General features: G+C 46.3%; 1 protein-coding gene across 5 annotated transcripts in view; it reads right to left on the reverse strand.

Moving 5' to 3' along the window:
- Positions 1 to 26,745, reverse strand: part of RBM20 (RNA binding motif protein 20) — a 180,880-nt gene that overhangs the window by 39,987 nt on the left and 114,148 nt on the right. For 4 of the 5 annotated variants that reach the window (XM_032490949.1, XM_032490952.1, XM_032490951.1 and 1 more), the window contains exons 2-5: positions 10,513 to 11,599; positions 9,308 to 9,369; positions 7,150 to 7,241; positions 6,691 to 6,788 (exon numbers count right to left, since the gene is read on the reverse strand). In XM_032490949.1, coding sequence (XP_032346840.1) covers positions 6,691 to 6,788; positions 7,150 to 7,241; positions 9,308 to 9,369; positions 10,513 to 11,599 — 1,339 coding nt within the window. The remainder of the gene's footprint in view (positions 1 to 6,690; positions 6,789 to 7,149; positions 7,242 to 9,307; positions 9,370 to 10,512; positions 11,600 to 26,745) is intronic. The other variant, XM_032490953.1, reaches the window with a different exon arrangement.

Raw genomic sequence — 26,745 nt, forward strand, 5'->3', positions numbered from 1 at the left:
GAATTTCTCCAAGACTGAGCTTGCTTGTCTATAAAACAGGGTAAATAAAAATTGATTCCACAGGATTGTTTAGAAGACCAAAATGCCACAATGTATGCAAAGTGCCTTCGTTCAAGGCCTGGCGTCAGCAGGTTTCTATAAATAAGTATTTGTCTCCTCACCTCTGACAGTTAAAGGACGTGCTGTGATGATCCTGGACTAGGGGGGAAAATGTATCTGTACTGTGATTGTGTAAGAGAAAGCTTGTGTTCTTGGGAAATTCATGCTGATGTAGTCAGGGGTGAAGGGGTAACATGTCTCCATCGGTTCAGGAAAAACATGCATGGATCTTTAGATGGATGGATGGACAGACAGATAAGATAGACATGAATGGACAGACAGACAAAGATGGAGATGGATGGACAGATAGACAATAAAGAGAAAGAGAGAGAGTCAGAGAGACACAGAGAGAGAACAATAAAGTAAATGGGCCAAAAGGTACAGGTATCCAGGCAAAAGGCATATGGAGGTACCTTATACCTTTCTCTTTTTTTAAGTTCTTTTTTTTTTTTTTTAATGGAGGGACTGGGGATTGAACCCAGGACCTTTTGCATGCTAAGCATGTGCTCTACCACTGAGCTGTCTATCCTTCCCCACTTATACTTTTCTTGCAACTTTTCTGTAAGTCCAAATTACATTAAAATTAAATGTTACCAAAATAGTTCAGAAGTTATGCTCTAGGCAGAAGAGGATAGGGTTTAGAGAGACTCACGAGCCATGGTGCTGCCAGGCTTCATTACCATCTTACCCGCTGCTCGGCCTCTGGCCTCTCAGGAGGCACACATGCGACAGGTGCATGTGAAGCTTCCCAGTCCTAGGTCAAGTCTCTAAGACGCCTAAGGTGTTTGGGCTGTAACCAAAGCCCTCATCACTAACCTAACGGGACAATCATCCTTCACCAGCCTGGGGCACAGCTTCAGCTGGCTTGGGGCCAGCATGACCTGGAATGCCCCCGCATGCGACAAGGAGCCTGGACAGTACCTTTTCACATGCTGGGACCCGCCCTTCACTTAAAACCAGGTGCTGCTTCTAATGGTTCATGCAGCTGAGTCTCAGACTTCTCAAGTCACCCACAAATCTTTTATAGATGGGTAGAAATGTGAAAAGGGCAGACTTGTGTAGGAAGATTCTGAGAACTTTCAACGCCCTCTGATGCAGATGAGTTCAAAGAACAGACCCAGTTCAAATAACTCACAGAGTTGCAATAAAAATGGCTTAGGGCAACAGGCTTGTGGGGTGAGAGAAGTCTCTCAAAGTGTATCTTAGAGCTACGAAGCATAGATTCAATCGTCAACAAACAATTTTCTCTGCTCTGGCCTGATCTCCTTTAGGTGGGACCTAACTTCACCTGGCACACAGTCTGTGGGCCTCTGCCGGTTTTGGGCTAAACATACCTGAGGACACAGGGCAAATGTTTCTTTTCCATGGTGTTGATTTTGAACATACTACACACATAGTGAACAGGCCTGGGCTCCAGATCTATGGATCTTGGTATAACTGGGAGGATAGAAACAGATGTCTCTATTGGCACTTTCAAATATTTTATAAAGCATGTTAGCTGTGACTTAGAGAAAATCCATTTTTATCCATGCCGGATTGCCTATGGGTCTCGGGTGGCTCACCTGCTAAGCAACTTCAACATCACTATAAACTTTAGAGTCACGGAATCTTAAAACCAGGAGGTCATCTGGTCCACACTCAGCACTGTGTATGTAGACACTGATGTCTGGGAGAAGGTAAGGGACTTAATCTGTGGGCAATTAAGTAGCAGTAGTTTTGTGATTACAACTTAGGTCTCACCGAAAAAAAAAATCAATCGCAGTTTTGTTAAATTACGGTAACATATACAATAGATGGTGTTACAACATAAGATAATGTTTTATGTTCAGATGTGAGCAGATGTCCAGAAATCAATTAAAATATGTATTGAGTTACGTTAAGTGAAAAAGAACCAAGTTGCACAACAGATGCGTTAACCTGATTTCCCCCAAAATATATACTTTCAGTAAGTAAACATGCACCTGTGTGCTGGCTAGAGCGATGTAGTTACAGCCAAAGATGTTTACCTTTGGTTTTCTCTGCAGGGTTGAATTTTCTATTTTTTTACGTTTCTATTACCACTGAAAACTTTTTATACCATTTTACCACTTTTGCAACAAGAAAAAATAATTCAGGTTTGTAAAAGAAAAAGAAAAAACCCAGAAGACAAAACCCACCCAAGTCTCCTGTTTCTCCACTCTGTTCTCTTCGAAAACGTACCAGGTGACCCCTGCCGAGGGGACAAGAGCAATGACAGTGCTGGACTGGTGGGGGAGGGGTCTCATCTGCCACATCAGTTACTACTCTTCATCTCTTTGGAAGTCAGGAGACCAGAGTGCTCTGAGCCACGGGCTTAGAAGGCCAGGGTGGACAGACACATGTTCCAGAAACAACCAGCAGTCTGAGAGGCAACCTATGACTTAAACCTCTGGCCTTCCACAAACATTTATATTTTCCCATGCCTCAGTTTCCTTATACACATTTTCTGGTGTGGAGGGTCCTGGTGAGAAAGAAACTATAAAAACAATGCGTATCGTCCCAGGCCAGAGAGGCCCCATCACCAGCACTAAATAAACTCCAAGGTGGCTGTGAAAACTGCAAGGCGGTTTTATGGGGACAGTCAGCAGGCTAAGTGCATCTCGGGCAGGCACAAGAAAGCTATTTACAGCCTGAGAAGGCCCCTCTGGCCCCTTCCAGAAACCTGATTACTCTGTTTATGATGATTCAGGCGGTCAAAGATAAAGTGCCTTTGCCCTGTCAAATGGCAGAAGCTTAAGTGAAAGTGAACACCCCTCTCCTGGGACCCTGGGGTCGGAGGGGAGGGGCCGGAGACAACGACAAATCACTCACCCTCAGCAAACATAGCACACAACTGTCACTTCAGTGCCCCATCTCTGTCCGAGATGAACATGGACACGAAAGGCCCACATTCCCACCAAGCCGAGACAAGTGTAAATTCAGCCAAGCTTGGGTGCGGGGGAGGGCGGAGGGGGGTCTTGTGGCTGTTTTGGATCTCGTGGCAGTTCCGTTACTTTCCGAAGGCTTATTCCCGGAGCCCCATGCGGCTGTGTTCTCCTGCTTAAAAAGAGGCAGCTTTGGAAAAAAGGACTGCTCTTTGCTCCACAAACAATAATGATACCACAATGGTGGAGTCCTGGCTGTTCCTGCTTCTACTCCACAAAATGTGCTTCTGAAAAGATGCACGTAAGTGGAATCAGGCAGAAAAAACCCTGGCACTGGACTGGAAAACACTTCTGGAGGAAAACACATCAAAGCCTTTACGAGTTCTCTGTGGGAGCTGAGAAGGGGTGGAAATGGGAAGAATTTTACTGCCCTCATCAAATATTTCTTTCGTTTGAATTTTCACAAAAAGCATAAGTCACGTAAGCAGGAGAGCACTAGACATGTACATGCAAAAGGAGCTCGCTGAGCACTCGCTGGAGCCTGGAAAAGCACCCTTTGATTACAGAGTAACTACTCCTTGATGTAACTGCTTGTCTTTGGAAGTCAGTATTTGTAGGCAGGGGGAAAAAAATCAATAATTTTTCTGAGAGACTCTCCTGCTACTCAAAGAGCCTCACAGAGCAACTTTCAGTAGCAGGTTAGTCAGCCCTTCATTTCTTGAATTGTCTCCAAAGGTCAGTATTTTTGGATTTCAGGTTTTGCTAAAAAGACATGCCTACATTTGATTCCATTTGTCAGGAATGGCAACAAGAGGACCAGACGCCAACAGAGGGATGTGAACGTCCAGCCACTCACTGATGATGCAAGGACTGGCGGGGGGCAAACTCTGTCCTTGTCCCCTGAGTGCCCTCAGGAAGCTCATGTGACCAACCTTTTTGCACAACTTACAACGATAAAACCAGTCAGATGATGCCGCTTCCCCTCCACCGGGTGTGCAGAACTGCCTCCACACGTCTGAGTTCATCTTGGGAGACACTGTCACGGAGCCGAAGAATTCGGCTGCCGGGCTGACGGCCTCTTCACCTTCTGCTCCATGTTCAATGCTGGCCGAGGCCCAAGAAGGCCTCATCACCTCGAGGCAGCCTCAGAGCCTGCTAAGAAGCTTGTGGGGCGGGAGTCGGGAGAGCGGGGTGCTTACCAGGGAGAGAATCATCCCAAGGAAGAGAACTCGGGGACCCTCAAAGAGGGGCAGGAGGGCCTAGTGGTTAAAAGTGAGGCTTCCAGAGCCGGGTTGCAAGGGTTCAAATCCAGTGCTGCCCTTTACCCGCTGTGTGACCTCAGGCAAGGGACTTCGTCTCCCCATGCCTGAGTTTCCCCACCTCACAGGGCGGTCTGGAGGATTAAATGAGCTAATACGTGCAAAGATGCTAACCACGTGCTGAGCACTATATAAATGTTAGCGATCATGATCGTCATCCAGCAGCGTCTGGGCTCTCCATCACCTCCTGCCGCTGCCAGTGCAGGAAGAAAAACGTTTCTTATGTTGCTTCTCGGGCTCGAGCCAGATGAAAGCCCCATCTCTAGGCATCTGAAGGAATCTGTACTCACACACGATCATGAGTCAGCAGACTGCTTGTGCCTGCCCTGCGCCTAAGTAAAGCGCTGTGGTGGGAATCCTGCAACATCTCTTAGGGGGAGCAGATATGACCACAAGATTCCTAGACAGATTTGCACACGAGGGACACTGATACTGAGACCTGCACCCAAATCACACAACTAGCAGGCAGAGGTAACTTTAGGATAGTTAAACCCTGCAACAGGTAAAAGGGACTCGTTACCTGATAACAGCCATTATTATTACTTCTTATGCACTGCATAAGAAGCTCACAGTCATTATCACATACTCGGCTCACTTGATCCCCTCAAGGGCAGGACAATGCTGATCTTGCCTGAGCCCCTCTCCTACCCTCCAGCTCTGACCATCAAATCAGGAGGCTGTGCTCAAATGGCCACATACGATGTCCCAAGATCAGAGAGGTATCATCAGAAGGATCACAAGCCAAGTGAAAACCCAGTTATTTATCTGACCTTCAAAAGTCATTATTAGGGGAGTATTTTCCCCATTTAAGGAAAAGGAGCCTTAGACAAGTAAAGTGACTTGAACAAGGCCACACAGCCGAGGGACTCCAGAGCTGGGACTTGAACGTAGGTGTCTTGCCTCCATAAGGAAAGGGCCTCTGGTTCACTGGTCAGTGCCGGAGGACGGGATCGAGGCACAGACAGACGTAGTGTCGTCCCACCCTTGCCTCTCCTCACCCTTCCAGCCCCCTCTCCTTTATAAAGGGGCTCAGTTGACAAGGGCTCTCTTTCCTGTGCCCAGACCCCTGGTCCACCTGCCACCCAGCCCTGCCCCCCCTGTCTGGGTCACAGCCCCCTCCCGTTCATGCTGGGAGCTCAAAGCAGGTTGTGGGCAAGAGAACTGCCTCCGTGGTCCACAGTGTGGGAACAGGCCCTGGGGTAGGGGTGGGGCTGGAGCCGCCTGCACCCGCTCAGACACCAGGTCATGTAATCAGGCGTCTGACTCAAAAGCAAACAACAGGCTCACTGAACCAACCACTCTGCTCTCCTGGAACTGACCCAGAGTTGCCACGGACCAGGCGTGGCTCTCAGCCTGAAGTGTGCAGAGAAGGAAACCACAAAATTCTCTTACACACAGGCTTGCAGACAGGAGCTCCATCTTGAAGCACTTCTCCCCTAAACATAAATAAATAGACATAAAGAAATAGAAATCTCACCCCAGGCAGGCCTCCCTTCTCATCTCCTCACCTCCCTACTCACTTGGCCCCCGGGGCCTAAAACCTACACTTCTGGGCTTGCTCTTCTGAAGTTTTGCTCGAATGCCCCAACAAGTGAAGGGATGGCACGTGGAGGCCTGCTCTCCTGAGCTCAAGAAGAGAGAAAGAGGCTGCAGCTGCTCACCTCACGAACTTTACAAAATACAGGCGCGGACAGAAACACCCAGACACGCGCCCTCTAGCAGGGTTCGGCCAAACGCAGTTTGCTCGACAGCTGGTTCTGCATCTCTCACCCCCTTCCACGTGTTTCCAGGGGAAGCGGTAGCTCCCGGGGGATGAGGCTACGGTGGGAAAACCGAGTGGGGAGAGGAAGTGGTCACAATCAGTGGGAAAAGGAGGGATAAAACTTTAGAGCTTTGGGGGACCAAAGTGCACGTTGTAGACAGGAAAGGACACAACACAACTAAAAAGGAAGCATTCTGCAGATGTCACCATTTTCCCAAGGGGTCAACAATACCCTTACGGCATGGTCCTTACTTTTCAAACACATTTTCTCTTTCTGTTCAAGTTTCAGAATTACCCACTCAGAGGAAATGGTCCACTTCAATAAAATGGCAAAGTCTTAGAAAACACATACATACACACACAAACTTATTTTATTTTAAATGAGTGCCGAATGCCAGAAAGTTTTTATGTGCTTTCAATGTTAAGAAGTTGTCAGCTTTTCCACCTGTGTTTCCACAGCGGCTGGACTGAACTATACAGCGCTGGGCCTCTGCTTCCCGGCACCGCCCCGAGCCACACCTGCACTCTTCGTCCCAATCTTTCCCGCAACTCTACACTCAGGCAGAGCTGGTGTGTTCAATGCTTTGATGACAACAAAGGACAATGGAGAAAATGCTTCTGTACTCACATTTGTCCCCGGGGAGGTAGAAGGGAATGCGGGATTTGATTGAGTAAATGACCTTGCAGGAATGGCCACATATGACGTCCCGAGATTTGAGGTGTAATCTAAATGGTAAATGACACAAAACTGGGTGAAAACCTAGTCATTCCCTTGACTTTCAAAAGTCATTATGAGGACAGAAGTGGGACAAGAAAAAGGAAAATCCTTTTAACATATGGATTAGTGACTGTGGTGATTATACTTCTGGGCATGTTGATAACCAGCAAAGCTTTACATCTAAAACACGTAGAAAATGTCACAGAGCCCAGCTAGCCGGCCCAATGCATTTTAGTGTCTTGGGATCTGTTTGCTTTATAGATGCCTAAAAGGGCACATCGGGGATGCCTGGTTATTAAAATGGGGTGTGAGAAGCCTTTGGGAAGCTGATTTCTGCTTCAAGCTGCTGACCCGGGGGACCCTCCTCACCTTCATTCCCAGCAGGGTTGTAAACGGCTGTGCTGCTGGGAGAGGCACATAGCGTTCCCTCTGCCGAACTGAGTGCACACCGGACACCAGCGCTGGAGCAGGTGGAAGAGGGGAGCCAGTTACTCAATGAGTTAAACCAAGAATTACCATGTGACCCTGAAATTCCACTCCAAAACAGTAGAAAATAAATGTTCAAACAAACACTTGTATATGGACGTTCACAGCTGCCCTATTCACAATAGCTGAGAGGTAGAAATGCCCCAAATATATCAAAAGATGTATGGCTAAACAAAATGTTTTATATATACGTGAATATTATTCAGCCATAAAAAGAATGCATAAACAACAAGGTACACCACAGGGAACTATATTCAATATCCTGTAATAAACCATAGTGGAAAAGAACATGAAAAAGAATATATATATATATATATACACACACACACACACATATTATATATATATAACCGAATTATCATGCTGTACACCAGAAAACTAACACAACGTTGTAAATCAACTATACTTCAATTTAAAAAAATTATATGCTACAATGTGAGTGAACCTTGAAAATACTATGCTAAGTGAAAAAAGCCAGTTGAAAAACGTCACATATTACCTGATTCTTTATGTATAAAATGTTTAGAAGAAGCAAATCCATGGAGACAGAAAGCAGATTAGTGGTTGCCATGGGTTGGGGGAAGGGGGGAGTGGGGAGTGACTGATAAATGGTTATGGGGTTTCCCCTGGGGGTGATGAAAATGTTCTAGATGGAAAGAGTGGTAGGATTTGCATAACTTTGTGAATGTGCTGAATACCATTGAATTGTACACTTTAAAATGATTAGTATGGTGAGTCATGCGAATTTTACCATAATAAAAAAACTGGGGAACCAGAAAAGAAACACCTTTTAAAAATCATTTTTTAAATTATGGTATAATACACATAACATAAACTTTGCTATCATAACCATTTTTAACTGTACAGTCCAACAGCATTAAGTACATTCACATTGTTTGGCAACCGTCACCACCATCCATCTCCAGAAGAACTTCTTCCATGTTGTAAAACTGAAACTCTGTCCCCATTAAACACTAACTCCCCAGCCCCACTCCCCCTGGCAGCCCCCATTCTGCTTTGTCTCCATAAACCTGACTACTCTCTGCATCTCCTCTAAGTGGCATCATACAGCATTTGTCCTTTTGTGACTGGCTTATCTCACTTAGCATACCCTCCTCAAGGTTCACCCTTGTTGTAACCTGTGTCAGAAATTCCTTCCTCTTTAAGGCTGAATAATATTCCATTGTAAGTATAGACCACATATATTTATCTATTCATCAGGCCTGGACATTTAAGTTGTTTCCATATTTTGGTTTTTGTGAATAAGAAAGGGAAGCCTTTTGAATGCAATCATTTCAAAACACTTAACCCCATCCTCTGTTCTACATCCCTGGGCCAAGGGTCCTCTTTTCTGTGTGTGTATCTGCAGCCCCTCCTCACTATCTCCAGGTATCTCCCTTTGCCGCCCCCCCTCATCTATTCTCAGCACAGCAGCCAGAGTCCCAACCAGTGAAGCCAGAGAACATCCCCCTTTGCTCAGCCCTCCAGGCTCCAGCCACAATCAAATCAAAAGTGAAAGTCCTCTCAACAAACTGGAGTGCTCAGCGTGGGGCCCCGACAGTTCCCCGGCTCCTCCCCAAAGCACTTCGTGCTGCTCACACTGTCGCTGCCTGAGCATCCCCGGACCATGCCAGGGCCTTCAAACATGCAGTTTTTCTGCCAGGAGTGCATGTGCCCCAGATGGTCACAGTTCACTCCATCCACTCCTGGGTGTCCTCAGTGAGGCCTCCCGCCACCAGTCCCTGTGAGAAAACACACACTCACACACAAACACACACACACACACACACACACACACTTCCTGCCTCTGCCCTGATGCTGTTTTCTGCTTAGCATGTACCACCAGGGATGTTCTACAATTCACTGGTTTATCATCTGACACCCCCCCTACCATGAAGTGTAAGCTATTTGAGAACAGGAATTTGCCTGTTTTGTTCTCTGCTGTTTCCCTAGCACCGAGAACAGGGCAGGGCACACAGTAGGTGCTTAATGAATGTTTATTGAGCATGTGCATGAGCCTGTCCTCCTGGACAGCACTTACTTTTCAGAGAAGAGCAGGCATTTCTGAGCATGTAGTTTCCCTTTTACATGCAGCTCCCAGTCCTAGGCCAGAAGGAAAGAAAAATGACCAAAGTAGAACTGAAACCTCAGGAAGGCAGGGGTGAGTGCAGGCTTTCCCTGTGAGGCAGGGAGCTCAGAGCACCCAGGTGCTGGACCGGCCCTACAGACACATCTCCCTCCGCTCCTCCTCTCCCTCCCAAACTCCTTCTCGGCTCCTGCCTCCCTGTCCAGCCTTACTCCATCAGCCCCCACCTGCATACCCCGGGCCTGTCTTGGACAGGAGCCCTGGTTCACAAGTCTCAGTGGGCCCTTGGTCCCACTGCCTTTCCATGCATTCCCATTTCCACAGGTTAATCTGGCAGGTGGACTCCCAGTGAGTTGCAAAGCCTTAGAAAAGGCTTATGAGAGACTAAATCCTCCAGCATCTCCCATGTCAGTCAGTCCCCTCCTGAGACAGGAGGGTGAGAGGGTGTGTCCCATCCAAGTGACAGGGATGAGTTTGCACAACATGACCCAAGTAGAGGTGAATGACACACTGCGGCGTGATGCTCCCTAAACAGGAATTACTGAACTCTGCAGACAGGATGGAAGACAAGAGGCAGCACAGCCCAGAGTCTGAGAGGCACAGGCTCTGGGAGGGCCAGATCCACGTGTGAATCTCCACTCTGTCACTTTCCAGCTGTGGGGCCCTGGACAAGCCATTTCATCTCTCTAGGCCTCAGTCTTTGCATCTGTAAAATGCATCTAATTCCTGAGTCCCTCTTCTGTAACCCAGGTGGGGTCACAATCCACCACTCACCTCAGCCATCTCATCTATAAACATGGGTAAGAATCTTTTACTTGCCTTAAAGCAAGGGACTGGCCCTGATACAGTTCTGAAGTTCTTTTGGGTTCTAATTAATTGAGGGTGGGGTAGGTAATTAGGTTTATTTTTTTTAATGGAGGTGCTGGGGGTTGAACCCAGGACCTCGTGCATGCTAAGCATGCGCTCTACCACTGACCTATATCCTCCTCCCTCTTTTTGGTTCTAATACCTAGGATTTTAACCAAAGGTACTGATGACAAAATTCTGTTACCCAATCCCCAAACAGAATAGTTCCTCGTGTGAACTGCCGAGCGTTGGGTCGAGGTGGCGGGCGCGCCCAGGCTGTGGCTGTGGCTCGCAGCTGGTCTTGGATGACTCACCTTCAAATCAAACACCTTCTTGTCGCAGATGCTACAGATGTGTGGCAGGTGGAGGGGGGCCACACCATGCAAGTCATTCAGCTCATGCGCCTGCAAGGGCCGCACGGACAGCACCGCCTGCTCCTCCTTGGCCCGCCGCCGGGCTCCGCCGAAACCCGGTTTGCTGTTATTGAGCCGACCCCCAAAGGAAGGAGGGGTCCTGTCTGGGGTGGGCTCCTCGGGGTCATACAGCTCATAGGGCTGACCGGGGGTTGGAGGCCACAGGCTGGGGGCTGCGGTCAGATCAGGCTTGCTTTGGCCAGAGAATCCGTGGGGGCTCTCCCACTGGCTGTTTGCACCCTGCAGCAGCGGACCTACCTCGCCCTTCAAGCCCCCGGCTGGCTCAGCGGCAAATCCGCCCGCCACCTGCGCCCCTTGGGAGTTGGGTCCGTAGAAGTCCTTGGGGAAGGCAGCTTGGCCATCTTGCCCTGAGTGGCTGTAGTGCCCTTCATAGGTCACGCTGCCCGAGGTAGAGGCCGAGGCCGGCAGGAAGCCGGGCTGCCCGTCGGCTTCAGAGCCGTAGGCCTGGCCGGAGCTGGCTTTGCCGTACTCATAGAAGCCCGCGGCCGCGGCGGCGGGCCCAGTCTTGCCAATGCCCAGGATGACTGCTGGCTGGGCGGGGGTCTGAGGCATGACCCCGCTGAAAGGGTGCATCACCACGGCATTGGGGGGCTGGCTGGGAAGGCTCACAGAGGGCCCTGGGCCTCGTGTCTGGCCGGGGGGTGAGAAGGCAATTGCGTTAGAGGGAAACCGGGTGCTGGGCACGGTTGTGGCGTGCTGGGGCACCCCGGTGTGGCCGTGGGGGGCGCTGATCATGGACGGATGCCTCAGCTGGTTGAAGAGAGGCTGGGACATGGCCACTTTGGAGAGGACCTGGTTCAGGACCGTGGCGGCTGCGGTGTTGTTGGTGACAGCTGTCTGTGCCAGCTTCAGCCGGTGGAGGGTGAGCTGAGCTTGCAGCTGAGCCAGTTGGAGGCTAGCGGGCGAAGGAAGCAGCGGGTTCGGGTTACTGACCGAGAACGGCGTCTTGTCCAGCAGCTTGGCGGCACTGCAGGGAGACAAAGGTCTAGATGTACAGCTGGTTTCCACCAAAAGGGGCAACGGGCTGTTTGTGTGCCCATCTGTGGTCACCCCACACCCTCATACAAACAAGACCCTCCAACACAGGCCCCACAGATAATCAAGGCTGCAAAAACCTGTGATCGTATATATCAATTAAACAATTTTTAAAAACTCGAACAGAAAAATTCTTATGTGACATAATGTTCACTCTCACTGGTAACCAAAGAGGTACAAGTTAAACCATTAGAAACAAATATTTGCATAGTAAAGCAGCAGATGTATGCACATATATAATAAAGTATATATAAAATATTTATATACGTGTATAACGGCACTGTGTGCTGATGAGATTAAAGTGAGTGGACACAAAGTCAATGATAGTCTGAACTCATGCAACTTTGTCAAAAAGCAATACATACTCATTACAGCCATACTCTTTGACCCAATAATTCAGTTCCATAAATCTGTCCTAAGAAATTTAGCTCATGTGCAGACAAAACTTGATCCCCAAAGATGTTTAATAATACTACATTATTTAAGAGTCTGATGTTGAAAGTCACAAATACCTGATAACAGCAGCAGAGGAGTTTGAAAGTGAGTAAATTATGATACATTTACAGAATGTAATGTTAAGTAACCATTTGCTACTGGTGGATAAGTTTCTACTTTATTATGTAATATTTAAGGCCTTCAAAAAAGTGTACCCATCACCAAGCTTAAGGTAGAAAACATTCCACCACACCATATTGCCCTTGGGGATCTGTTGTCCCCATCCTCACTCCACCCTCATCATTAGTGGTAGACACCACCTTGAATTTGGTAAGGCCATTGTTTACAAAGAAAAAGAATAGTGATATGAGAAAAATCCATATGCTAATATTAAGTGAAGTAGGCTTCAAAACTGCATACAGAATTAGTTGTGTATATTTACACCAAACACATTTCCCCCCTTGTCCTCATTTCACACCCAAAAGCAAGAATCATGCTCCCTTCAGTCCATCTTCAAACCCAACTAACATTGAGGAAGAATCTGAACTTGAGATCGGAGGCAGTGGTGGGCTCTCACAGAATCATACTGCAGGGGTCTTCTGTCTGCCACGTGCCTTTTCTGTGAGCTTTGTTGGTAGGTGATGGCGTTTACTGGACAAAAAATCAGCACCCAGGGTCTAGAAAGGGGACAGACCTTCCCAGAAAATCTAGGATATGTGGTTACCATTGTCAGGGCTCTTTTGTAAGACCCCCTATTTTCTGATCTTCAACTCCCCTTCTCGGGAGTGGGTGCTATCAGGAAATGTGTTCCGGATGTTGGTGAACTGGAGTTCCCAGGACATTGTAATGGGAAGGGTGGGACTGTGCAATTACGATTGGGATTACCTTGGACAACCCAGGCTGCAAGTTCACCATGCCGACAGAAGGGTGGGGTAGAAAGTGCGAGGCTGGGACACTTTAGGCGAGGTGTCCACTGACAAGGCTCTGTACAGTAAAAGCCTGATGATGATGAGACAAAGGAGAAAAGCCAGGGGGTAGGCATGGGCGAGGACGAAAGGGAAGTGTGTGGCATGTCATACCTCTCCCACTCTGGAGACACTTGGAGGAAGGTTGGTTGGTGTATTGCATTGGTCCAAGAGAATGAGGGGAGCCAGGTGGGGAGAAAGGTGAGTGGGAGAGTCTCACATTTACTGTGACACTGTGTGACCAGTGCTTCACTTATGATACTCCTTGGATCTCTCCATTAGTCCAGTGGGGTAGGTAAATTCACCCCAATTTTGCAGGGCAAGAATCTAATACTCAGAGATCAGGTGACCTACTTAACAAATACCCACTATACAGAGCAGTCAAACCCCAGCCAGACTTTACAAAGCAGAGAAAATGCACAGGTGGCTACGTACGCAGCTCCTCAGCCCTCTCTGAGGATGTCTTTGTGGGTTTCTTCATGGTTTAGTCTGAAGTTTAGTTATCAGAACATGAGGCACAGCCATGTTCAAATACAAGTGCAAAACACATTTCAGAGCCAGACAAAAATAACTTTGGGTTACTTTTTCTCATTCTGTGAGAAATCAAGAATTTGCTATAAGTCATTGAAGAGATGGGTTTTGCACCCCAGCCCTGCTGTGCTCCAAGGACAGACAGGCCGACTGCATTTTAAGATGGGGACTGAGGGGGGTCAAGGTGAAAGGTGGAGACAGACCTTTTCTCCCTGGTTGCAGCCAAGCCTTGGTGGCCTCGGTGTGGCCCAGGCAAAAATCATGGCAGGAGCAGAGTGGGGGAGGCGCTAATTGTCCATGTAGGCGAGAATAGGAAAGAAAGAGGAGGATGGGTCAAGAGTCTGGTGATAGATTCCTACTCGTGTAGTATTAAGTGGCTGAGCTTCAGAAGAGCAATTAAGCTTAATTCAAAACCCTGCTCACACAGGGCCAACCCCTCCTACCAGGTTTGTCCCCTACTCAGCCTGCCCTTGCTAACAAGGTGATAACGAGGTGCCAACCTGGTTTCCATGACTCGAGTAAGACAAAGTTGGTTTGTTTTTCCCAGAGAAGTCAGCTGTATTTTCTAAAACTGTGTTCTGGGCATGAGCGAGCTCTTGCAGGAGAGTCCCCTTTGCCTCTGAAAGGACACGCGAGGAAGAAGCTGTTTTTCCAAAGAGGAGAGCCAACATCACAGGGTGTTTGCAGGTCAGCTATGGGAAACGAGGACGGCCCAGGTTACAGAAATTTACTCATTCACATGCAGCACGAACTGAGCAGACTGATTAGATTTTCTTCCCAACGTCCGCTCCGCCCCGCAAATTCCTACTGACCCCAGCTTGAGTCGAAGTTGAGTCAACCTTGCGTAGAAGGGCCTTAAATTCTTAGCCTATCAGAGTTAATAACTTAAAATTCAGGTGCATATAACAATCATATTTCTCAGCCAAAAACTGGCAGGCATGACACCCTAAAGGATAGAACTGACGTCCACCCTTCTGTCTTCCCACCATTTCGGTCTGTCACTGTTACATCACTGCCTTGTATTGAAAATAACTGTTCATGTGCCTTTCTTCATCCACTAGACATAGGCTCCACCAGGGAAGGGAGCACGTCTTGGAGATTCTCACATCTTCCTGGCGCTCTGCCTCACTCTTGGTGAGCATGCAGTAACCACCACAAACAGAATGAAGAAGGAAGATAAGGAAGATAATGGACCAATTATAGGAAGGAAAATCTAAACATACCCAGAAAGCAAGTGGATTTTGCTGTTGAATTCATCTTAAACTTCAATCAGGCACAGACTCACTGCCTAGGGGACCGTCTACAATTCCCCATTCCAAAGCAGTTTCGATACACTCTCTCCCCGAGAAAGTCTAGGTTTTGAAATCAAATGGATAATCCCTGTGGGAGACTGAATAATGACTTCCCCTGAAAGATCTCCACATCTTAATCCCTAGAATCTGTAAATCTTAAATAACATGGTAAAGGGGACTGTGCAGATGTAATTAAATTAAGGATCTTGAGATGGAGAGATTATCCTGGATTATCTGAGTAGTCTCAACGTAATCATAAGAGTCCTTATAAAACAGAGGCAGGAGAATCAGAGCCAGAGAGACAAGACACAAGGATGGAAGCAGAGTTAGAGAGGAGAGAAGATGCTATGCTGTTGGCTTTGAAGATGGAGGAAAGGGCCATGAGCCAAGGAAATGCAAATGGTTTCTAGAAACTGGAAAAGGCAAGGAAGCAACATTTCCCCCAGAGCCTCCAGAAGGAACCAACCCTGCTGACACCTTGACTTTGGCCGTCAGTCAGTGAGACTGGCTTTGGACTTCTGATCCCTAGAATAGTAAGAAATTTGCGTTGTTGTAAGCTACTAAATTCGTGGTAATATGTTACAAAAGCAATAGGAGACTAATACAATCTACCAAGAAAATTAGACGCAAAAAAGGCTTCCACTCAGAAAGACAGCGGTGGGTGTGGGGACATTAGCTGGATCTGGCCCAGGATCTAAAGACCCTCTGGGATCTTAGCCAGGATCCAGAAAACCCCAGAGGTTTCTTCCTTTTCCAAGTCAGATTTCTCTAACCAGCTGGAGCAATGGCGACCTGGGAAAGCTGAGACTGCAGACCCTTAGGGAGCATCTCATCCTCCCCCTCATCAACAAAGAAAGTGACTTCCCCAAAGCCACCTAGTTGGGTGACAGCAAAACCTTCATGAGAACCCACATCTTTCACACCAGCTTCTTGTGCCTGGCAGAATAGCCCTGCCTCCAAAAGCCCTAAGTTCCAGAACTACCTATTTCATCATCAAATTATCATTTCTACCCACATTTGTCTGTGGTCCTCCCCTCTGTTCAGAGAGATACTGACCACCTTCCATACGCAAGGCATCACTGAGCACTGGTGCGATGCAAAGAGGCAGGCCCTTTCTGGAACCCCCGTCAGCTCTAGTGTTGATAGCCCCCTTGTCTGGGGAGCAGGTAGGCGGCACAGTTCTATGCCACATCCTCTCTTCTCCTAAATCTTGTGTGGCAGCCCTGTTTGCCGAGGTCAAACCTCAGATCTGGGGAGGAGGGAGAACAGCACAGTCAGGCACAGAACCCGGGCATGTGGTGCAGAACTAGAAGACCCACCGCACAGCCCCATGGAGGGCCGGTCCGCATTCCCAGAAGAAACAGCACAGCCACTCTGATTCAACCAGGCCTCACAAGGCTCACTGCCCCCAGGGCTGATGTTTCCTTTCCGAGGTATTAATTGTTACCAAGAATTCACAGTGCATAATTACATTAAAAACTTGGGTTCCCTACTCACTTAGAAAGGTTTCTTTTCTTTCTTTTTTTTTTTTTCAATTAAGGCAGCATTTCTCTGAAGAGTTTTCAAAATAAAATACAACATAAAGGAGAACGGGTTGCCTTTATAATGCCGGGAGATTTAGGAGATCCAGATGAAAACTGTTTCTAATGGTTTAATTCCATAGTGTCGAAAGGGTATGCAACATATTGCATCCACTGGGACAGCCAACAGCTGTCCTGGCTTGACAACACTCACTATTTATTCCAAAGCTCTTTCACATTTTATCCTGAGTCCCCACCAAGATGCGATGATGGATTAGTATTTGGGCACAAGAATTGAGGGACCGTCCTTCCTCAGTTCGAGTCAGGGTGCTGGAAATTCGGCAAGCCTTTTGTGATCTAATCCATCCCGTTCTGAAAGGAAGGGAGGGGACCCATGACACAGGCAGGGGCCGTGGGCGTCTGCTTTGAAACAGACTCCACCAAAGGGGCCAACGAGGCGTTTGTGCATTTGATTCAGCCCACACGCACTGGGCATCTACCATGTGCCAGGCGAAGTGGCTAGGTTGGGGAGGAACACAGAGATGGAAAAAGAGAAACCTTCCCGAGACCGCTTGGGAGACACATCAACACAGAGTGATGAATGTTCTGACGGAAGTAAGCTCAAAACAGCAAGGCACGCAAGGAAGTGGCTTGAGCTTCAGACGTTTCAGAGAAATGTAACAAGTGAAAGAAAAGGCCCAGACAAGGGCCGTCCCTGAACTCTGGACAAAAACTTACAAACATTCTGGGCTTATTAATCCACCTACAGATGCAAAGATGCATCAGCTGTTGGTGAAAGGCAGCTGGAGGGTGAGCTGTGGTCAGTGACTCGGTTTCCATCTGCAGGTTACGGGTTGTGTGAAGGGGAAAGTCACGTAATTTTTTCGACCCTCAGAATTTTCTCACCTATAAAATAGAACAGTGATCTCGATCCAACATGACCCAGCCCCAGCCCGTCAGAGCCTCCTGGCCACAGCGATTGGCTCAGGAGTGGACACTCCCTGACCTTGTTGGAGCTATCGGGAGGGTGACACTTGTCATCACATCAGGCCGGGCCTGGGTTGTTAAATTGGTTGAATTTAAGCCACCACTGAAGGAGAGTCTGCCTGAATAAAGCCAACCCAAAGACACTGGCCTGGAGACAGGGGCACAGCCACTCCCGGCCGACTGCACAGGGACGCCTGGAGCTGGCTTTCCCCGGGTCTGCTTGGACTTCTCTGTACATGAACTGATGCATTTCCTTTATTGGCTTAATAAAAATAATAATGTAAAAAGAAAGCCAGCCTTCTTCAGCCATCTGCATGTAATTCAGACGGTTCTTTCCACGGCCCCATGTTCCTTGTCACACCCCAGCTTCCTCTGCAGAGCAGACTGACCGTAGGACCCAGCAGCACTTTGGTGGGAGCCTCTGCTGACCAGAGAGGCTGCTTCCTGGAGGTTCGGGCAACAGAATGCTCCTCCAACCCAGGTGGACTGAGAGCCCCACACCCTGGTCACGAGGCCAGGGTGTGAATGGGGTGCAGGGGGAGAGTCCTGGCCAGGGGGTAGGCTGCACAACTTTTTACAGGTCTGGAGATCTGGCTTGGCCACACAGGTGCTCCTGTGAGAGGGGACAGAGGCCTCAGACCTCACCTGGGGACAGTTTCTAACCAAAGCCTTTCATTTCTCAGCACCTAACAGGCCATTTTTGCTGTGCTAAGAACTGGTTTTATTATGCAAGGCATGAGTTATCCCCCTAGGAGAAAAAAATTCATTAATTATAGATAATAATACTTTAGTCTTCCTTCACCTGGAGGGGAGGCGAGTAGACAGTGAGTACTGTCTACCCACTGGGCTGTGGGCTGCCCTGTACGAACAGGTGCCAGTCGTGACCCTGCGCTGGTCAGCAAGGTGAACACATCTTACCCCTCTGAGCCTCGGTGTCTTTATATATTGAAAGAGAAGTCACAGTCTTTCCCCATTTACCCTATAAGGGTTGGTGCTGGGTGGAGTAAGGAGCTGTCAGGACACTCTGTGAACTCTTAGGTGCTGTACAGAGGTACGGGTGCCACGTTGGCTGGAAGATTATTGGAAAGAGAACATTTCCTGTGTGGTCACAATACACCCTTCCCTTTCAGAAAACGCTCTTCTACAGAGGAAGTGGTATTCGTCACTCACATCCTTGGAGATAATCTCACTGCCACTAGGATTCAGGGTAGAAAGAGCTCAAATTGACTTAGCCCTATTTAAAGGAGGACCAAGCGTGCCAGTGTGACGGTGCTCTGCATGGCAGATGGGCACAGGGACGGGAAGGAGCGCTGCCCGGAGGCTAAGGGCATAGTTTTCAGAGTTCGTACCAACCTGGGTGTGAATTCCAGCTTGTCACACATCACCTGGTGACTGTGGGCAAATACTCACCTTCTCTCAGCCTGAGTTCTCGTCATAAAGCAATAATGGTGTATCTAAGCTATAGGTCTGTTCTGAGAGTTACAGGACAGGGTCCACATAAATTGTTCCGCACAGCTCCGCGAGCACGGTCAGCACTCACTGAACAAAGGCAGCAGCGACCATCACTGCTCCTGGTCTTGCCAGTATCATTACCGTTATGATTACTATCATCACCACTATCGTAGTTCTCATCGGGGCAAATGGCAGGTGAGCTCTGCCAAGGCAGAGAGACAAATCTCCCTTAGAGACAGAGAGAGATGGATGACAGAAAACTCAAAGAGATGTAGACACAGACAGAAGGGAAATAAAAAATAAGGGTGGACATCTGCTGAGAGTGGAGGGAGCAGGAGTGGGGACTGGGACTTGGAGGGAACAGAGAGTTACAACTGCTGCTTGGTGAATGGGATAAGTAATCAACAAACAACAGACTTAAAGGCCATGGAATAACACAGGGACACAGCTGAAGTTCAGTGGTATGAACGTGTGTGGACTCACAGTAAGCTTTTCCCGGGTAATGTCTGGCCATCCAGAAGCAGAAGCCAGGAACTGCAGCCCAGAGCACAGTGGTACCTACACCAACCGGACCAGCCCCATTTTCAGTAAGCACCATACCTTCCAAGATAACCAGTCAGGAACTTAAATTCACTTCCAGTTCAAGTCAGTCCCCCTTCCAGGCCAAGCAATGAATATGACATTTGCTAAGATATGAAATATAATCCCGGCGAGAGAACAAGATAATGTTTTCCAGGTTTGCTGTCACCTTACAGAGCAACCAAATCAAATCAAGTGTAAGGGTCGGGGTCAGGATCAGGCCTTTCCTGCCCTCTGTTGCCTCCTGGGAGCCAAATCTCAAATCATAGATTGTCAGCTCTGCTCTAACAGTCTTAGAAGCTAAGTCAGGACGTGAACCACAGGGATTAGTCCCCAAATATCAGGTTAGAAGATGACAATGATGATGCCACAGTAATACTGGGGCTGAAGGTCCAACTGTAGCTGATTATCACAAATGTTAAGAGCAAAAAGAGATCTTAGAGACCACTTAGTTTAACCCACTCATTCTACAGATTTAAAAAAGCGAAACTCGAAGAAGTTGGTATAATGTGTGAATCAACCCAATCACACAGCCGGACAGCCAGATAGAGGAGAGCTGGGACTGGACCCCATCCTCATTCCCTGGGGCTAATGCAGCTGCTACAGTGGACACAACCCCATCAACACTCACCAGGGGAGTCTTCTCCTTTGTGAGAGGAGTGAGGTCACATGCTTTTTCCGTAGGGCTATCTTCCTGGTAAGAGTAGGGCTCCTGGATTATCACTAGACAGTCCCCTGTGACTACTTTTGAGATGACTGGGTCAACACTGGCGTTATCCCATGGTGGGTTTTAGCCATGACATTACTGTATGATGATTCATATCACCACGACACCTCTTGGAATGATTTGTAACAGCAATGACAATCCCATCGTCTCTCTTTTGTTTCACGTTTTTCAGTTGGAGTGTTAGTAAGTGTTTTCGCCTCACGAGCCATCTGACCTCCAGGACAACCATATGCGTAAGTAAATCAAATGTGTCCATTTCCAGTATCTATTAAGAAGACTGAGGGAGCCCAGGAAAGGTCAGATACATCACCTGAGGGCATCCAGAGAAGAAGGGACTTGACTGGGACTTGAATAAGGGTCTTTTTACTGAAAGGCCAGTACTCTATCCTCTGTTTACCCATTCTCTAAAGGGAGCTTCTAAAACCACACTCCTGGACCTATTTCCTGGGTGCAGTTATTTTGTTTTGGGTTTTTTTTGTTTGTTTACAGGTACTAAAATACAAAGCTATTTCCTTTATCTTGTGGTTTTTCTTCCAATTTGTCATAATGTTTTATTTTATTTTCTTCCCCAGCTTTATGGATATATAATTAGGATCTAACATTGAATAATGATCTGATATATGTATATATTGCAAAATGAGTACCACAATAAGTTTAGTTAACACATCCAGGACGTGATTTTAAATGACACAGTTGACATAAAAAAATCACCAGTGTCGGTCCATTGTACTCTGTATCACTTTCATCCATCAGGAAAGATTCTCGGAACCAGGGGGACATATAGTCACGAAGCGGCAGCTAGCTACTTTATAACTGACAAGAGAGGGCCTGCCTCTCCTGCTGGAGTTATTAGAAGTGCTCAGAATGTGCAAAAGAGAGCTGATAATGCAGCAAACGCAGAGATAAGACGACACATCCTGCTAGTGTCATAACAGGAAAAGACTTAAAGCAAAGAGAGAATTAATGTCACCCTAACCACCAAGAACTCTGTATTAGCTTTGTTTGTTCTCTTCCTTCCTTCTGTACCAATTTTCTTTCTTTAAAAGTCCTTTATTTTATAAAATGATGGTACTGTAGGTGGTAGTTTAATTTTCATATTCACATTTGTTTTGTTTTGAATTTTTATTTTTCTTTTTTGAGCATTTTTTTTTACAATTTCACACTTTAAAATTATTCATTTATTTATTTATGGGGGAGGGATTAGGTTATTTATTTATTTCATTTTAATGGAGGTCCTGGGGATTGAACCCAGGACCCTGTGCATGCTAGGCACCCACCCACCACTGAGCTATACCCTCCCCCACCATTTTGAATTTTAAAACCACAAAAATATAACGACTATAACAAATACTGATGAATTAATTGCAAATCACTCCAAATTAGTAGATGCTACTATTAAAGTCCTTTTTGCCTATTTTTTTAATTAAAAAAATTATACAGATAAAACTGAAGTTCCCTTTGAGACTCTGCCCAGTCTAGTTCCACCTTCATCTCCCCGGTAACATCCACAGATGGTGTGTGTGTGTCTGTATTTCTGTTTACCTATCTACCTAGAGAAGAAGAAGAAGAGACTTTTTCTATCCCTGCGTGAGCTCATAAAACAGCAGGTTAAGGCTGATTTCAACAATTTTTCTCTTAAAGAAACAAATGCCTGTCCTCCCAAGTTTCCTTTCACACACTGAAGCCTTAAGGCAGCGTAGTGGAGTGAAACACTTGACGAGCTAGGAATCAGAAGACCCAGGCCTGGTCCCACGGCCACTGTTTACTCCCTGTGGGACTATATGTCAGTCAACTTCCCTTTTTTTGGTAAAATGAGAAAGCTGGATGAAAGGATCTCCAAGGCCTCTTCCACCTTTGAAATCTGATGAGTCTAAGGTTTAATTTCCTCATCTGTCAAATGGAGATAATCATGTCCACCCTGTTAGCTGTTATAAAGATCAAGCACCATGCACAGGTGTTCTGCAAAGCAGAGTAGTGATAATAATAACAATAACTGAATAATACTGAATAATAATTGTTATTATTATTACTCACAAATTAAGCTATTTTTAAGCTCCTGGGAACGCTTTCAAAGAAACTACTGTAGTAAATATGGCTTGGTTCTGACAGATGTGTTGCAGTCCAGGAGGCATGAAATAATTTAATTTCTTCTAGCCGAGTTCTCTTGGACAGGCAGTCAGCACAAGGAGGCTCCCAATTCCAGCCACGAGGACAGAGTGAATGAAATACCAACAGTGCCTCACAATGCCATGCTCTCCTCTACAAAGGCATGTCACGGCAGAACCAAGCATTCACAGTAAAATGCAGCTCAGATCCATGCAGGGTTGGAGTTGGTTTGCCAGCTCTACAGAGTTTCACTGGTTCTGTGCAGGTTAAAATTGAGGGAGGTAGTTTGACTTCTAGGGGTAGGAGAGATCTTTCCATTTTCTCAGTAACATAAGATATGCTGACCTCTCAACCCACAAACTTTTCTGGGGAACACTGGGGTCTTTTGAGATGGGAAAAACAAGCTGCTTGAAATGTGTATTTAAAAACTGCTATACAAGTTCTCTAGGAAGCCAAATACTATTGTTTATACAAGCAAATGAAATATTTAGGGGTTTATAAGCCAGAACAGCCCCAGTGAAGGACAATGTACACACAAACATGAATGCCTTTGCATACACTGTTCCCTCTCCCTAGACAACCTCCTCCCTACCCTCCTCACTCAGGTAACTACTAACCTTCAACATGCAACTTAGATGGCACCTCCTCTAGGCAGCCTTCCCTGACTCCTGCCAGTGTGTGCTGGTGCCCCTTCTGTGATCCCCCATGATGCCTCGCTGCTCCATTAAGCCTCAGTTACACTCTCTTCTAACTCCTACCACTCTTGCTAATAGCTACCTACTCCATCACTCATCTGATATCCTCACATCCGTGATCATTTTGAAGGCAGGAATTACACATGCATTTCATGTCACAGTGCTGGCACATGGTAGATGTGTGCAACCAATAAATCATATCTATACGCATATCTGTACACACCTGCTCCGTGTGCATGTGTGCAGTGAGAATAGCTGTACATCACATTCTCAGCGTGATTTCCTGGCTAAATGTTCTATGTGTACGTTGCTACAAGGCTTTGAAGATGAAGCTCTATGGAGAATGTGGATTAGATTCAATCTTTGAACGCTGTCAAAGTTATGTAAATACCACCAAACACATCAAGTGTAAGTTTCTAAAATATTCAACAGACTTGCTGCCACATTTTTCCTTTTAACTAAATCTGAAGAAAATGCAATTTCAGTGTGTGATCTGAGCAGATATGTGTCTAATTTACATGATTCTGAGATGAAACACATGCTCCAGAAATGGTCGCTGTGTTGTCTAAACTTTCTTCTCAGTGGTTTATATCACTGAAATTTTTCTGGTAAATATATAAGGATGGTTACAAAACTCAAGCCAATTTTAAAGCAAAATAAAATTTTAGATTCATTTCAAAGAATTTAAATTCTCAATCAATAAAGCTGGTCTTTTCTTAGAGTTGCCTGTTACCTGGACATTTTAACTAACATGATTTAAGCCAAACACTGGGAGGCCATATGACACTGAAGGGTGGGGTGGGGTACCTGGGGGAGGAGGCCAGGAGAGATAGTGTTGTTTGTAAGTAGATCCACTTCTTACACAGGCTCTCCTGTGCATCTTATTGCAGTCAGTTCATGCTGCAGACCTTAGTTTTCCCATCTGGGAAATGGAAGGGTCGGAAGAGACAACATTTAAGGTTCCTTTATGCCTTGTGATTTTAGGATGGTGGGTATTTTCCTAAAGCTGTTTTCTATGACACATGGAAAAGTCAGGATGATCTGGTCACAGTGTAGAGGTAGATTTCAGCCCCGAGAGATCTGAGTTTCTAGCCTCTACTGCTCCTCTAGTCCTGAGTGACTTCATAGGCACTCAATCTCCACTTAACAGATCTGTCTGTAAAATGACAAGGTGAAACCAGAGCAGTGATGTTCAAGTGCTGGTGGGCATCGGGAGAGCTTTAAACCATGCATGCTGGGCTCACCCCCAGTTTCTGTCTTAGGAGGTCTGGGTTGGGGCCTGAGAATTTGCGTTTCTAATGAGTCCAGGAGATACTGATACTGCACTTCAAGAACCACTAAACTAGACAATCTTTTTCAAATTTTTTAAAATTGAAGTACAGTCAGTTAACGTTGTGTTGATTCTTGATGGACAGCATAGTGATTCAGTTATACATATAAATATTTCTTTTCATATTCTTTTTCATCATAGGCTATTACAAGGTACTGAATATAGTCCCCTGTGCTATATAGTAGGGCCTTACTGTTTATCTATTTTATACATAGTAGTTAGTATCTGCAAATCCCAAACTCTCAGTTTATCCCTCCACCTCTCCTTTTCCCCTGGTAACCACAAGTTTGTTTTCTATGTCTGTGAGTCTGTTCCTATTTTGTGAGTAATGAACTAGATGATCTTGAACCTACCTTCCAACTCTAAGCATCACAGTAAGTTGTAAGGAATTTAGTAACAGCCGTGTTTTTCACAAGCCACCTCTGCTAGCCGCACGGTACCCCAGGAAGGGGCTTCCTTTTCTGGAGGGGGTGGTTTCAGACACTGCAAAAATGTGGTTATTCTTATACCTACCTTCCTTGAAGAGACTCAGTCGACATATTCAACAACACTTGGCTTCCTGGAATCAACATTCAAGGTTCAGAAACCTCAGGTAATTTGTTTGACTGATTGGCTCAGTGTCATGTTATCTTTGTTTAACAAAAAGAAAGCACAGCTCTGTTCACACTGAGTTCACTAACGCAGAGAACAGAAGAGTCAGATTCCAGAATGTCAAAAGTTCTTTAGTCAAGCAACATCACCATAATGAGAAAGTCCACCTTCCAAACTCACCCCAGGCTTAAAAAAAAAAAAAGTTTTGATAAAACCATCTATATCACTAGATTTCAAACTTGGTGGCACTGCAATTACGGGTTGTTTTTTTAAAATACTGACGCTTGGGTCCATTTCCAGAGATTCTTTTTCACCCAAGGCATTGGAATTTTTAATAGCTACTCAGGAGAAATATTGTGAAGTGAAGTTTGAGACTGGCCAATCTCTAAAAAAACAGAATCAATCTATTATTCTTCACCTTGATCCCCACAAGCCATTTTTGTCACTACAAACAGCACGACCATTTGTCTTAAATTGCACGTAAGAATAAACACTGAAATTTTGATAAGCCCACAAGGGGTCACAAACACAGCGGGCAATCTATCAGCATTAGCTATACTGAAGCATCTTTCACACAGTCCAGTAACTATTTTTTTGTGGCAAGACGTGCCCCAGATAGACAGTGTCTGCTGCAGAAAGCCAGATGAGGTTTGCTGGAGGATGACTCCTGTCTTCTAAATTATAAGCACCTTGCAGACATCATCCATGTCCTAAAATCTTTCAAATTCCTGAGTGTCTGTCTGGCTCGGTGCCGGACAAATGAGAGGCACCGAACAAACAGTTATTCAGCTCACTTGAATTTACGACTATCTCTAAGCCTACGGGAGGGAGAACTTACGGAGTACGCTAAGTGATTCATTGCGTGGTACGAGGTATATGTTTCCGTGTGTGTGCTGGGAATGTACACTGTTTAATTCTTTTCAATTCCTTAGAGTAAATGAGAATATTATGGTTGGGTCTTTATAAACATACCATACAACTGTTTATTTCAGAAAGTGGATGGAAGTTTCTGGTGCCTTAAGAAACAGACCTTCCTGACGACAGCCAACAAAACACAGGTGCCACCCAAAGCAGAGAATATGCTACGTAGGTGACTTCGGACTTTTGCCTCTAGTTTACAAAGCTGTGGCCGTCCAAAAGTTACCGTGAAGAGGATATAACAGACGGAAAGCAACAACAGGGGGACAGGCCCCTCTCGGTTACAAGTGCACATGCCCTAGTGGAGCTTTTCTCACATCACCACAAACCAAACCTGTGGTCAGGATCCAAGCAGACTGAGAACTCAGGCAAGGAAGAATGGTTAAAACCCAATAGCTGGCTTTTCACTCAAAACTGCTCTCCAGCCCTCCTCCCTGCTACCCCATCCATTGCTAATTAGGGGCAGCCAAGGCTTGACATGTACACAGTTCTCTATGGTAAAATTGATTATTATATTACTATGGAAAATAAGGAAGTCATTTCGTTCAAAATATCAAATTCCACAAAATCATACGTGGCAGCTGTTAGCGTATGCACGTGGGGGAGGGGGTGAGTGTGTGAAAATATTAACCCTCTCCCCTTCAGTTTTCTGACATCTTTGCAAAGACGTGCAAAAGAGAAAGAGGGCGGAGAAAAGGGGATTCCAACACATAAGGCCGAAACCAATGGCAAAGTTACATATGGATTTTTTTAAGGTTACAAAAATCCCCCTGATAAGATACGTCATGCACGCCATTTTCCGAGTGTGTGGATTTGCTCTGACGCGCTGGCGAGCAGAAAACCGGTATTCCTCTCCCGAACGTGGTGAAGTAACTTTTAATGGCATCAGACAAAGAAACGAGGTGAGTCATGTTTGGTTGTGCATGTTCCTGCTAACAGATCATCACATC

The sequence above is a fragment of the Camelus ferus genome, chromosome 11, assembly GCF_009834535.1.
Source record: "Camelus ferus isolate YT-003-E chromosome 11, BCGSAC_Cfer_1.0, whole genome shotgun sequence".
NCBI lineage: Eukaryota > Metazoa > Chordata > Mammalia > Artiodactyla > Camelidae > Camelus > Camelus ferus.